The following is a 15,075-nucleotide window of genomic DNA, read 5'->3' on the forward strand; positions in this document are numbered from 1 at the left end:
TAAAATATTAAACTAATGTACAGATTAAGGTAATAAAGGCCCAAAAAGACCGAACCTTGGCTTTCAGTAAAAGCAGGTAAAATCATTGTAAGCAAGCTAGCATTCAGTAACGACACTTTAGAACCCAAGAGATGGATTTTTCTTTAAAAAAAAGTTAAATCTATGGATATCATGGTAAACATATTTCATCAATATTTGTTAGACATATTAGGCTCCTTCCTCACTCTTACAATTAAGTCAAATTCATGACAGAAATGTTGGCATGCTTAGTACGTGGATGTTCCGCTTTTGTAGTGCCAGTGACTGGCGATGCTTACTCTCGAGTGATTAAAACAGCACCAAAAGGGGGAACCTATGACCTAATGGTTTCACTTCTTCCTAGTAAATGTAAACTGATTTCTTTTGTGAGTCATATCAGATCCTTTACATCTGCCTCATAGGCCACTACTTCTCCTACCATTCCTTAAAGCAAGGGTACTAGAAGTTCTGGACTGAGAGAAGGAAAGATTGCTTAACAACATCTTTCCTTTGGAGAAGTTAGTAAAGGGAGGAGAGAGTGGTGGTGAAGAACATTTAAAGTAGAGGAAAGCCCTGGATTAGAAGTCAGGAAATTTCAGTTTCAATCCTAACTCCATTACTTAAATGCTGTAAAACTATGGGCAAGGTAGTTAAATACTTCTGAGCCCTAGTTTCTTTATCTGCTGAATAAAGATAATAACTATCTATATGGACTGCAGAAATGCAAAATACTGTTTAAGTAATGAAACAGCAAGTATTTATATAAGATTGACTTGTTATTTGCGATAGGAAAGGGAGAAGAAACTCAGCTAAAAAATAAAATCTACGGAGGGAAGGTCAACTTTCTTTTCTACTCTTTCTTGGCACTGTATCAGACGGTTGCTGGGTCCTTCTTCAAATTTCCCTGCAATTCCCAGCCTGGAAAATAGTTTTCTACAGAACAGAGATGATGTAAGTCTTTGTGGATATATGGGAGAGACCAAGAGATAGGAGCTAAATTCTGGCAACTTTTCTCCTTACACCCAGAAGCAGCAACAGTCTATTTGCTTCCCATAAATCCTTAAGGCACACTAAAAAGTGGAACATGCACTAATTTTCAAGGTTCCTTGAATAGATAATCCTGTAATTGGAAAAAAACAAAAAACATAACTGGCCTCTAATCTTACCTATGAATCAATGCATGAGAATGCAAGTAGGCTAGCCCCTGCAAAGCACCCTGAGTAATGGCAGCGATCTCCACTTCCTGAAGCGGTTTCTTATGAACTGAAGGAGGAAAACAAGTTAGGAGTAGATGACCAGTTTCATTCCTTTTTTATTATTTTATACAGCTATACAAACAAAACAAACCCACTGTTGAGTCAATTCTGACTCATAATAACCATATAGGACAGGGTAGAGCTGCCCCCACAGGGTTTCTAAGGCTGTAAATCTTTACGGAAGCAGACTGCCACATCTTTCTCCCATAGAATAGCTGGTGGACTCGAACCGCTCATCTTTCGGTTCACAGCCAAGCATTTAACCACTGCTCCACCAGGGCTCCTCTATACAGACCAGACTGATTTATGCGTTGTCAAATGACAATTGGGGAACATATTCACCTCAATACACAGGGTATATCATTTCTCCAGAATAACAAGAAGAAGAAGAACAATAACAAAAAATCAGATTTACAGGACATCCAAGCACAATTAAAAAAGGGGGGAAAAAAAAAACCCAATCCAAAACAAACAAATCCTTTAAAACAACAAAGCCTGATCTAAGCGATGCACTGTTAATTTACTTAACAGTTGTGCAAGTCAAAGCCACACTGATTCCAACAGGGCCAGGCCCAAATTTACCAGTCCCTTCTGACATTTTAAATGCCTAGAGTGTTTAAGGTTACATTATTCTCCTCTGCCATAAAACCATCTATAATTACCCCTCCTAAATACAGGTTTTCATTATTTGTGAAGGCAGCTAATAAGCAATTTCTATTCAGAGCTCAAGGATGATATAAGAAAGCTTTTTTTAAATATAAATTTTTAACAGTTTCTGGTTATAACAGCATTTGCCGAGGAGATCTGGGTCAGTCACAATATTTGAAAGGGTTAAATCTCCATATAATCTGATGACATCTACCTCTATTTCATACATACACACGAATTTGATGTTGTCGGTTTTATACCGCATTGCAACAGCCTAACAGTTCAGCAGTACCTGCTTGAACTAAAACAGCAGGAGGGTTGCTGATCCTCCCTCAGGTATTTGCAGCAACATTGCAGAGATGAGAGTTGGCACAGCTTATCCACACTGGGCTTCAGTCCAAGTCATCACCCATTTACTTTGCCCAAACTGTACTTTAGTATAAGAAGAGATACCATTCAGTCAAGGTAAAGCGGAAAGGAGAGAATAGTGCTCTTATTCTTACCTTCTAATAAGTCCGAAGCTGAGCCTAAGCAATATTCCATCACCAGCTAGAATACATTAAAACAACAACCACAACAATAAAAATTAATAAAGGACTACTACTAAAAAAGCCCCCCACCCAACCAAACCAAACAGAAAAAAAACAAACAAACAAACAATAAACTAAGAATACTAGTAGAAAAAATATTCTGACTTACCTGAACCTGGATTAAATTTTGGTCATCTGGCAATAATTGATCTTTACAATTTCCACCATCTCATTTTTTGTAATCTCCTACTTGGAATTAGTCTGAGACTAAAAAGGAGCGGGATATGCCAACCTTTTGGTTAGCAGCCGAGCTCTTAACCATAGACCAACCAGGGCTCCTACATGCTCATTAGAAAACACAAATCCCTTATAATCATCTAGATATAATAATATCAACATACTGATTCCTTTCATTTTTTAAATGTAGAGACGTATATGAATATTATAGATAATGAACACTAACTTTTTATGTGCCCTGTTTTCTTCTTTAATTTTGATGGAAACATTTCAAAATGGTGTCATGTACTTTTCTAATTTTATAAATTGAGTAACTAAGCATGTACATATAACTTCCTTAAATTGAGTATGCTGAATATGAACATAGAACATTTAAAAATCTCAAAGATGGAATATGTTTGTAGTTAAATTTATGTTTTAAAAAAATTATATATTTCAAAACAATGTTTTTGTCACAAATATTATTTTCCCTATTATTCCATAACAGAAGGACAAAATCCAAGTGCTAAATCTCATGTTTCATGTCTTCAGAATATCCCCCAAGCTCTCATATGAAGCCTTTTTACTCTTAGATTACATAGAGTGCTAATAAGCTTGGTTATCTGGTTTCTGTCTAGGAGTGATTTGCCAGGCTAATTCACAAGGGCACCTGATCTATGGCTGGTTGGTTGCTCCTGACACTAAACAGCTCTAGTTGCTCTGCCTTTAAATTACTGGGTCTGCTTTCTAACTTCCCTGACTGCTTTCTTATGGCCAAATAATTCTTGTGGCTGTTTGTATGCATGTCTCCAGCAGCTCAGTTCCTATGAGCTCCTTTTAAATAGCCTATCAAATCAGCTGTAGACAGAAACCAGTTAACCAAGCTTATTAGTACTCTATGTAATCTAAGAGTAAACAGGCTTCAAATGAGTGCTTGGAGGGTTTTTTTTAAGACTTGAAACACATGAGATATAGCACTTGGATTTTGTAAATCTAATATTTATTCTGCCTGCCCATTATCTCTTTGTTGACTCCTTTAAGACATCTTAGATTGCCCGAGACCCGATTTCCAGATAATGAGATGTTCCTTTGATGAATCTGCTTGCTTAGAAAAGAGGCTCCGTATATCTTAAGCATTGCTTGAACCGAAATGTTTACGTTTAAGTATACTGTTTGATATAGTCTACCTGGGAACAGAAATTCCATTCCCTAACTGGAAATCATAAACAGGAAAGGACGTAGTACATGGTGAGCACTCAATAAATGATAGTGAAGTTGTACTTTAAGTTGGAATGTGCAATCTGATAAAGTACAAAGCACAACACTGTCATACTCTAAATGGTGCCTAATACACCAACCTAAAAACAGACACACAATCATAGACAAATACACTAAAAGTAGAACAAAAGGTTGTGTCATTTGAATCATATGCTAGACCCTGTTTGGCAAAAATGAGTGATGGTAATGTCAAGCACAATTCAGAATTTTTAGGGAACTGGAGTGGGGGATAAGAAATATCACACATAAAAACTCTAGGATGGCAATAAAAGGCTCTGTCTTTTACTTTGACAAACAAATCATAAAATGATGTTATCTTTTCACTATTTCTTTGTTGAAAGTTTGTAGAATGGAATTACCCAAAGGCTAGATATCGTATTTAACTGGATATCATATTTGGAACATAAACCATATGGCACATTCTGAGATATCAATAAATGTAAAATACTGATAATGAAAGTCAAATGGAACAGCAATGGGACTAACAATTTTTTACAGATCAAATGAATAACAGAAAAGAAAAAAAAATTTTAATTGGGGGAGGAAAAAAAAAGGTACTAGAGGTCCTCTTACTTACCCAAGCAGTATGCTCTTTCAAGTAACAACCTTTGTATTCTATGGTATTGGGATGCCTCAAATGTCGTAAAAACTTGACTTCCTTGAGAATATCTTGCCATTTCTATGGAAATCAGCAAAGAGATGTTTTAATTTTTAAACTGAAAATATTACTTTATCGAGTATACATACATGCAATACTCTTTTTATTATCTTAAGTGGACATAAAGTAAATGTTTAATAAATGAAGAAACTGTTTAAACTGTGTTATTTCTTTAGTTTGAGTATGCAACGTAAATCTATTAGCAAATGTATTATAGTAAAGCCATTACACTAACTCGTGTCCTATCCTGCAAAATAGTTGACTGAGCTAGAATATTAGGGATGTTTATTATATGATCTATAAGAAGGAAAAAAAAAAGCACTATGATAAAGTAGTGTTTAAAGAACTATGTTTCTACTGTCAATTTCATACTAGCTTGCTTATGTCCGTTTACATACACAACTGTCTTACCTCATGTGCCTGCTTCCCACTATAGGACATTTTCTTAACTGCCACCACCTCGTTGGTGTGAGCATTTGTGGCCTGCGTGAATAGGAGAGAAGAAAAATAAAAAAATTAATATTTTAGCCATAAATATTTGAAGAGACTTTTTAAAAAATAATATTCTCAACAACAATGAAAAAGAGGAAAAGAAAATATGTAAGGAAAAATAATATTCTCATACTTCATTATCACAGTTCCAAAACACTCCAACTTTTGATAGGCTAGATAGACACTACCACCCAACTTTAAGGCACAGCTTCTCTTTACCCTTTTATACACATGCAAAGATTATAGTATAAAAAAGGATTAGGGTTTAATAAAATATATTCTATCAAACAAAAAAAGTGACATTTCCAAAATATCCATACTGGCTTCACCATGTAGAAAGTCCATCAATGGCAACAGAGAACCAGTTAAATAAATATGGCATGGCATCAGATAATGAAATAAGTATTGAAAGAATAAAGTAATGTATATGTACATGTAGTAATATAAAAAGATATCAAACATATAATAAAAAAAACAAGCTGTTTAGTTTTGTTTCTATAAAATAGTAATAATGTGATTATATGTGTAGAAAAAAACTCTGGGAGAATTTACACCAGAGTATGTATCAATGATGATCTCTAGAGCATTGCTTTCTGTGATGATGGAAATGTTCTATATCTGCACTGTCCAATATGATAGCATGTGAAATGGGCTAGTGTAACTGAAGGAATGAATTATAAATTTTATTTAATTAAAAAAAATTTTATTGTGCTTTAAGTGAATGTTTACAAACCAAGTCAGTCTCTCGTACAAAAACTTATACACACCTTGCTATATACTCCTAGTTGCTCTCCCCCTAAGACAGCATACTCCTTCCCTCCACTCTATTTTCATGTCCATTCGGCAAGCTTCTGACCCCCTCTGCCTTCTCATCTCTTCTCCAAACAGGGGCTGCCCACATAGTCTCATGTGTCTACTTGATCCAAGGAGCTCACTCTTGATCAGTATCATTTTCTATCCCAGTCTGGTCCAATCCCTGTCTGAAGAGTTGGCTTTGGGAATGGTTCCTGTCTTGGGCTAACAGAAGGTCTGAGGACCATGACCACCAGGGTCCTTCTAGTCTCAGTCAGACCATTAAGTCTGGTCTTTTTACAAGAATTTGGGATCTGCATCCCACTGCTCCTGTGCTCCCTCAAGGGTTCCCTGTTGTGTTCCCTGTCAGAGCAGTCATCAGTTCTAGTCAGGCACCATCTAGTTCTTCTGGTCTCAGGTTGATGCAGTCTCTGGTTTATTGGCCCTTTCAGTCTCCTGGGCTCATAATTACCTTGTGTCTTTGGTGTTCTTCATTCTCCTTTGTTCCACGTGGGTTGAGACCAATTGATGCATCTTAGATGGCCACTTGCTAGCATTTAAGACCCCGGACACCACTCTCCAAAGTCGGATGCAGAATGTTTTCTTAATAGGTCTTATCATGCCAATTGACTTAGAAGTCCCCTGAAACCATGGTCCCCAAACCCCCGCCCCTGCTACGCTGGCCTTCAAGGCGTTCAGTTTATTCAGGAAACTTCTTTGCTTTTGGTTTGGTCCAGTTGTACTGACCTCTCCTGTATTGTGTGTTCTCTTTCCCTTCACCTAAAATAGTTCTTATCTACTATCTAATTAGTGAAAACCCCTCTCCCTCCCTCCCGCCCCACTCTTGTAACCATTAAAGAATATTTTCTTGTCTCTTTAAATTATTTTTTGAGTTCTTATAATAGTGGTTTCATACAATATTTGTCCTTTTGCAACTGACTAATTTCACTCAGCATAATGCCTTCCAGGTTCCTCCATGTTATGAAATGTTTCAGGGATTCATCATTGTTCTTTAGTGTAGTATTCCACTATGTGAATATATTACAATTTATTTATCCATTCATCTGTTGATGGGCACCTTGGTTGCTTCCATCTTTTTGCTATTGTAAACAATGCAGCAATGAACATGGGTGTGCATATATCTGTTCGTGTAAAGGCTCTTATTTCTCTAGGATATATTCCAAGGAGTGGGATTGCTGGATTGTATGGTAGTTCTATCTCTAGCTTTTTAAGGAAGTGCCAAATTGATTTCCAAAGTGGTTGTACCATTTTACATTCCCACCAGCAGTGTACAAGTGTTCCAGTCTCTCCATAAACTCTCCAACATTGATTATTTTGTGTTTTTTGGATGAATTCCAGCCTTGTTGGAGTGAGAGGGAATCTCATCGTACTTTCGATTTGCATTTCTGTAATGGCTAATGAACGTGAGCGTTTCCTCACATGTCTGTTAGCAGCCTGAATGTCTTCTTTAGTGAAGCGCCTGTTCATATCCTTTGCCCATTTTTAATTGGGTTGTCTTTTTGTAGTTGAGTTTTTGCAGTATCACGTAGATTTTAGAGATCAGACACTGACTGGAAATGTCATAGCTAAAAACTTTCTTCCCAGTCTGTAGGTAATCCTTTTACTCTTTTGCTGAAGTCTTTGGATGAGCATAGGTGCTTGATTTTAAGGAATGCCCAATTATCAAGTTTCTCTTCTGCATTGTTAGTAATGTTTTGTATAATGTTTATGCCATGTATTAGGGCTCCTAGCATTGTCCTTATTTTTTCTTCCACGATCTTTATCATTTTATTTAGATTTTATATTTAGGTCTTTGATCCATTTTGAGTTAGTTTTTGTGCACGGTGTGAGGTATGGGTCTTGTTTCATTTTTTTGCAGATTAATATCCAGTTACACCAGGACCATTTGTTAAAGAGACTATCTTTTCCCCATTTAACTGACTTTGGGTCTTTGTCAAAAATCATCTGCTCGTATGTGAATGGATTTATGTCTGGATTCTTAATTCTGTTCCATTGGTCTATGTATCTGTTGTTGTACCAATACCAGGCTGTTTTGACTACTGTGGCAGTATAATAGGCTCTAAAATCAGGTAGAGTGAGGCCTTCCACTTTGTTCTTCTTTTTCCGTAATGCTTTACTTAACTTGGGCCTCTTTCCCTTCCACATGAAGTTGGTGATTTAAATTTTATTTAATTTTAATTAACTTAAATTTAACTAGTTAATTGTGGCTTGTGGCCTCTGTGCTGAACAGTTAGCAGAAAGTAAGATTAATCTCTTTTTATTTCCCTTTATATAGTTCCTTACTATCTCACTTCTTATTGCTGCTAATTTCTGAACTACTTACATAAATCCAAATACACAGAGGTATTTCATCAAATTAATAATTTCTGTCTTCTCTCAACATAACGTATACTTTCAGCTGATTGATTCTACAAAAGGTGTGGCAGCTTACAATTCACTTTAAGTATATTTCCTGGCATCATTCTAGGTACTAGCTGTAAACTACAAAGAGGCTACAGTAGAGTTACAATGTTTAGGTGTAAAAACACTGGTTGTTAGACTCTAGTCTTTCTGGCTTGCTGACATGACTATGACCCATGAAGAGTACTAATTGGCAGTACCACAGTTTCCATAACAGAATTCTTCATAATTCACTCCTCCATTCATTCATTCAACAAATACTCACTGAGTGTTCACAATTTGTCAGATGTTGGATTAAGTGCTGGGGATGGAACTGTATGTCCAGTACCTGTATTTCCCCTAATACAACAGATAGTAATAAAACTAAAACCACAACAAACGAATGTAAAATCACAAGTGAGACATGAAGGATAAAGAAGGGCATGCGTTACCTCGAGAATCAAAAATGGTTAGGGAAGTCAGAAAAGGCTTCTCTGAAGAAATGAGGCTTAAACTGAGAGCTAAAGGATAAACAGGAGTTAAGATGGTAGACATTCAAACGAAAGCAATTATAGCTAGAGCAGTGAGAGTGAGAGAATGCAGTTCAGTGACCATATCACGAAGGGGCTTGTAGGCTGGCCACATCACAGATTTTGATTTTTAGCCTGAGAATAACGGAGAGTCTCTGAAGGCTTATAACAAAAGGGAGATCAGATTTACAGGTTTGTTTTTTCTCCCAAGCCCACCACGGTGTGAAGAAGACTGGAGAGAAACCAGAGCAGATGCACAGAGATCAGTTAGGGGGTTATTGCAGTTGTCCAACTAAGAGATGTTAGAATCGTCTTGCTTATAGTGGTACAAATAATAAGAGGAAGAATCTAGTAATAATGAGGGAGGAACTACACATGTAAATATTACTGTGGCCAGTGAGAAAATCCATCTTTATGTGACCACTATAAATAATAGGTTAAAGCATTTTTATAAGTTTTATACTAATGTGTCAGTAAATTTCCTTTCATCTGTTATTTCAGGGCTATGGGTTTATAAGGAGCCTTAGTGGTACAGTGGTTAAGAGCTTCGCAGCTAACCAAAAGGTCAGCAGTTCGAATCCACCAGCAGCTCCTTGGAAACCCTATGGGGCAGTTCTAGTGTGTCCTATAGGGTAGCTATAAGTCAGAACCGACTTGATGGCAATGGGTTTGGTACGGGCCTATACGATTCACTTTTGTATATGGGCAGTACCTAGTTAATGATTATATTTCAATATCAAAGCCACCTAGGTATCTTTATAATTTCTACAAATAATACATATTTAGCGTCTACCTTAAAGCTGCAAAGATAAGGAGGCAGGACTTAGGCCAAAAAGCAAATAAATCATTAGGTCTTCTGTAGCCGACTATGAGATACATCTCACTTTGCCCCTAGTACAAATGTCCTGGTAGTAAGTTTTAAAACATGGTTGGTTTATTGTACTCATACTAAAACCCTGGAACTTTGAGAAGGCCCTGGCTGCTTTTTAAAACAGAAGAGTCAAATAGAGATTGGAACCATCCTCTGACTAGCCAAGAGAGATTCTGAGAGGAAGAATTAGCTAAAAAGTAATATAAGAAAAGTAAAAAAAGATGACTGAATAATGTATCTCTGCGCAAAATAAAAAGATCACAACAAATATATACAGAATGTTTCCATTTTTGGAAGTTCAAAACTAGTCAAAACCAACTACATTGTTTAGGGGTCCAGAAGTAAGTGGGCTATGTACAAAGAAAAGCAAGAAAATAATCAGCATGAAAATCAGCTTAGTGAATAGTCCTAAGGGGAGGAAAAAGATCATGACTGAGGAGGATATAAGACAGGCTTCTGGGGTACTGGTATATTTTATTTCTTGATCTGCATGCTGGTTATACAGGGATTTGATTTTTAATTATTCTTTAAACTACGGATTAAAAATATGTGCGCGTACTATATACATTTCTGTGTGTATATTTACCATTTAAAATGCTTTTTTTTTTTTTAAAGTGTCTCTGTGAATAACAAAGACTGTATTTTGATTGGGCCTTAAGCACTACTCGGAGCCCAAAGACTAACATAAGAATGTTAACTAGAAAATCAGTTTTCAGCCCCGGAAGATCAGTTAATGATAAAATGAATCTGAATGGCAGCCGAGTATTAAACGGGGCTGAGGGCGGAGCAGTCGTGGTAGTGCTGAGCACAGATGCCAAATGATGAGGGAGGGTTCACGGAAAACTCAGGCTGAAAATATGATTAGAAACAAAAGGGATGAGCTAAAGATGCAATACTTAAAACCTGGTTTGGAAGGAAAACTAATAAGAACTACCTAGATGGCAGAACATGAAGGACCAAGTTAAAAAAAAAAAAAGTTAAAGCAACAGTCAAATGTTGGTTTACATGTACATATATCTTTTACATAATCTTGTTTGAGATACACACACGTACATGCACACACACACACACACACACACACATATATCTTAAACAAGATTTGATAACAGACTTGGAGAAGAAATAAGTAATAATTAATACTTAACATATTACTTGCTTTAATAGACTAATACTTTTAAGGAAATGTTTCTTACTTGGATGAAACAAACTTCTAAGGCTATCTAGATTAAATTACAGAACTACAGTTTATGTGAAGAAGTTCAAGTGAATAAGCTGTGTTAACATTTCAGTTGTTTCTCATTCTTCTCATAAGAAGACAGTCAAATCCTTGGAATTTAAGCTGATTCTAGGGGGCAAAGTCTTGTACTCCTTAAGTTAAAATATTGACTTGATGTCTCTGCACTACAAATCTTTGTCAGTCCATCTGTCTGAGTACCTGTCTTTCCCTCCATCCATCCATTCCTCCATCCATCCATGCAACATTTATTGAGTTTTACTGCATGGCAGGCATTATACTAGTTGCTGGGGATACAGCAATGAACAAAATGGACACAATCCCTGTTCTTACGGAGCTTATTATTTAGTGGGAGGAACACAAATGAATCAAAAATACTCATACATAGTTATTTAATTACAACTGTGACAAATGCAATAAAGTATAAGCACAGGGTGTGGTGAGATCATAAAAAAAAGAAAGTGTTGGAGGGTTCAACAGGAAAGTAACTCTTAAGCTGAGACCTGTAGGATAAACAAGAGTTAGAAAGGGATGAGGATGCAATGTGCAAAGTTTTCTAGGTGAAGGGATAATATATAAGGCCCTGAGGCATGAAAAAGCTTGGCATATTATAGAAATGCCTGGGGCTCAACTTCAAACTTATCACTGTTTTATAGGACCTGGACAGCAGACTCAGCTGATTTATATATCACTGACTTGGAGTCCTGGTGGTGCAGTGGTTAAGAGCTGCGGCTGCTACTAAAAAGGTCGACAGTTCGAATCTCCTAGCAGCTCCTTGGACACCCTATGGTGCAGTTCTCTACCCTGTCATATAGGGTTCCTATGAGTCGGAATTGACTCAACAGCAAAAGGTTTGGGTTTTGATTTGGATAACGCCTAGAATCCTGGGGCCAGCTTTTCAGCAATGCCACTTTGCCCCTACTGTAGATATCCCTCAATTTGTAGAACAAATATTAAAACCAAGTACATTTTACCAGTGATAGCCAGAATGTATAGCATTCTAAATTTCTTAATCTGATTTATCTAAATGATTCTTTTTAATTACTTACAAAATAAACTGCTCCAAAACTTCCATGTCCAATTTCATGCAAGCCAATAAAAAGCTCTTCAGGATCATCTTTGTGGAACAGTTCAGCAATCTCTGGGTCCTTTGGCACCCCTTTAGGCATGATGACGAGTATCGCGAGCACTTTACTTTTTGCTACCCCAGTCAGCTTTATCTCTCACTGACATATATTCTTTTGGTAAATCCTCAGCACCTGCAGAGAAACGAGGTTTGCCGTTAACTTATTTCTAACATATTTTGTTTCAGGGTGATACAAATAAAAATTAATATTAAAAAAGCATCTTTGTCTTGAAACTCAATAATAAAAAGACAAACGAAAAACCAAACCTACTGCTGCTGATTCAATTCCGACTCATGGCATCCCTACAGGACAGAGTAGAACTGCCCCATAGGGTTTCTGAGGCTGTAAATCTTTGCAGAAGCAGACTGCCACATCTTTCTCCCACAGAGCGGCTGGTGGGTTCAAATCGCTGACCTTTTGGTTAGCAGCAGAGTGCTTTAACCACTTTGCCACCAGGGCTTGTAAAAAGACAAGTAACCTCAAATAAAAAAAATAGGTAAAAGATCTGAATAGACATTTTTCCATGGAAGAACACATGAAATGATGCTCAACATCATTAATCACGGGAAAATGCAGACTAAAACCACAATGAGATGCCATTTCACATCCATTAGGATGGCTAAAATAAAAAAAAAAAATGAGATAATAAGTGTTGGTGAGGATGTGGAAAAACTGGAACGCTTGAACGCTGCTGGTGAGTATGTAAAATGCTGCAGCTATTTTGGAAAACAGTTCCTCAAAAAGTTAGACATAGAATTACCACCTAGCCCCGTAATTCCACTCCTAGGTATATACCCAAGAGAAATGAAAACATATGTCCACCAAAACTTGTACACGAATATTCATAGCAGCATTATCATAAAGTCAGAAGAGAAACAATCCATATGTCCATCAACTGATGAACTGATACGTGGCAAATCCATATAATGTAATATTATTCAGCCATAAAAAAGGAACAAATTACTGATATATGCTATGACATGAATGAAACTTGAAAGTATTATGGTAAGTGAAAGAAGCTGGCCAGAAAAGGTCACATATTGTAAGATCCCATTCATAATGAATGTCCAGAATAAGTAAATTCACTGAGACGAAAAAGGGTTTGGGTATATCAAATGGGTATAAAGGATATGGGATTTCTTTGTGGGGGTATGAAAAGGTTCCAAAATCGATTGTGGCAATGGTTGCACAGCTCTGTGAATATGCTAAAAACCACTGAATTATATACTTTAAAGGGATGAATTGTGTGGTATATAAGTTATATCTCAAAAAGGTTGTTATCAAGAAAAGCACTTCTGGTCTAACTAATAATGAGATAAATAATAACAACTAACATTAATTAATTAAGCACTACTATGTGTCAGACGGAAACCCTGGTGGCGTAGTGGTTAAGTGCTACGGCTGCTAACCAAAAGTTCAGCAGTTCGAATCTGCCAGGCGCTCCTTGGAAACTCTATGGGGCAGTTCTACCCTGTCCTATAGGGTCGCTATGAGTCGGAATCGACTCGACGGCACTGGTACTGGGTGGGTTTTATGTGTCAGACAACACTAAAAACCTTACACAGATTGTCTCCTTTAATCCCCACAACAGCTTCATCAGGTAGAGACTTTATTATCCTAATTTTATAGAGGAAACAAAGACTTTGAGAAGTAAAACTGCTTCCTCGGGGTCAGAAATCCAGCATTTGTCAGAACTGAAACTCAAACCCAGATATGTCTAACTATAAAGTCCATGCTCTTAACTAATATTAATTAAACATACAGTAGTATAGGTATTTAAATAACTCTTCATCAACTGCTGGAAAAAAATGCAATAATTTGGAGGCTTTGCTAAATGTCCACTTAAAATGGCAAGTTATTCTGCAGCTATACAAAACATTCTGAATTCAAAGTTTCTATCAATAAAAGAACATCATTTTGACATGCTTGTATGCTATCTGTGAAAGATAAAATGCTTTACTCCTAAGATCAGAAACAAGGAAAGGATGAATGCTCTCTACACTTCTTTTCAAAATTGTGTTGATGTTCTAGACAGTGTGATAAGGCAAGAAAAAAGAAATAAAAAGCATTAAGAAAGGAAGAAGTAAGACTACTTTTACTGACAGACAACAATCATCTATGTAGAAAATTCTAATGAAATCTGTAAAAAGCTACTAGAACTAATAAGTGAGTTTAGCAAAGTTATAGACTACAAGGTCAATATATAAAAATAAATTATACTTCTACATATGAACACTTGGAAAATCAAATTTTAAAAATATTTTAAAATAGCATCAAATATATGAAATTCTTAGGGATAAGTCTAACAAAAGATACGCAAGATTTGCACTGAAAGCTACAAAGCAACAGTGAGAGAAATAAAAGATCGTGAACAGACATACTGTTTTTATGGGTCAGAAAACTCAACACTGAGTCTTCTTGCCAATTGGAAATTGAAGATAATGTCTAAGAAATTTACAAATTGATGAAAGTACGTCAACCCAGAAAGCTCGGCAGACCCCAAAGAGGATAAGTTCAAAGAAAAACACATGGAAGTATATCATAATTCAACTTCTGTGAACCAAAGATAGAAAATCCCTAAAAGGAGACAAAGAAAAAAAGACACATTCAGAGAACGAAGAAGAATGACAGCTGATTTCGCATCAAAAACAGTGAAAGCCAGGAAACAATGAAATGACATCAGTAAAATGCTAAAAGTAAAGCAAACAAAACTCATTCAGACCAGCAGTCAATATCGAATAAAAATATCTTTTAAAAATTTAGTGTAATCAAACAGGCAACCAAACCAAAAAACCCAGTGCCATTGAGTCGATTCTGACTCACAGCGACCCTATAGGACAGAGTAGAACTGCCCCATAGGGTTTCCAAGGAGTGCCTGGCAGATTTGAACTGCCGGCCCTTTGGTTAGCAGCCGTAGCACTTTACCACTACGCCACCAGGGTTTCCAAGCTGGCAACAGCAACTTGAAATATTAGATAGGAACCTTAGGGCACAGTGAATTTATGTTAAAGGCAGAGGAACAACT

The 15,075-nt window shown here is 36.6% G+C and overlaps 1 protein-coding gene across 2 annotated transcripts in view; it reads right to left on the bottom strand.

The window, feature by feature from the left end:
- TAOK3 (TAO kinase 3) overlaps positions 1-15,075 on the bottom strand; it is a 178,075-nt gene that overhangs the window by 74,671 nt on the left and 88,329 nt on the right. For both annotated transcript variants that reach the window (XM_064272269.1, XM_064272270.1), the window contains exons 3-7: positions 11,973-12,182; positions 5,016-5,087; positions 4,524-4,625; positions 2,426-2,471; positions 1,185-1,281 (exon numbers count right to left, since the gene is read on the bottom strand). In XM_064272269.1, the coding sequence (XP_064128339.1) occupies positions 1,185-1,281; positions 2,426-2,471; positions 4,524-4,625; positions 5,016-5,087; positions 11,973-12,092 (437 nt within the window). In that variant the 5' untranslated portion in view covers positions 12,093-12,182. The remainder of the gene's footprint in view (positions 1-1,184; positions 1,282-2,425; positions 2,472-4,523; positions 4,626-5,015; positions 5,088-11,972; positions 12,183-15,075) is intronic.

The sequence above is a fragment of the Loxodonta africana genome, chromosome 19 (genome assembly GCF_030014295.1).
Source record: "Loxodonta africana isolate mLoxAfr1 chromosome 19, mLoxAfr1.hap2, whole genome shotgun sequence".
NCBI classification, from domain to species: domain Eukaryota; kingdom Metazoa; phylum Chordata; class Mammalia; order Proboscidea; family Elephantidae; genus Loxodonta; species Loxodonta africana.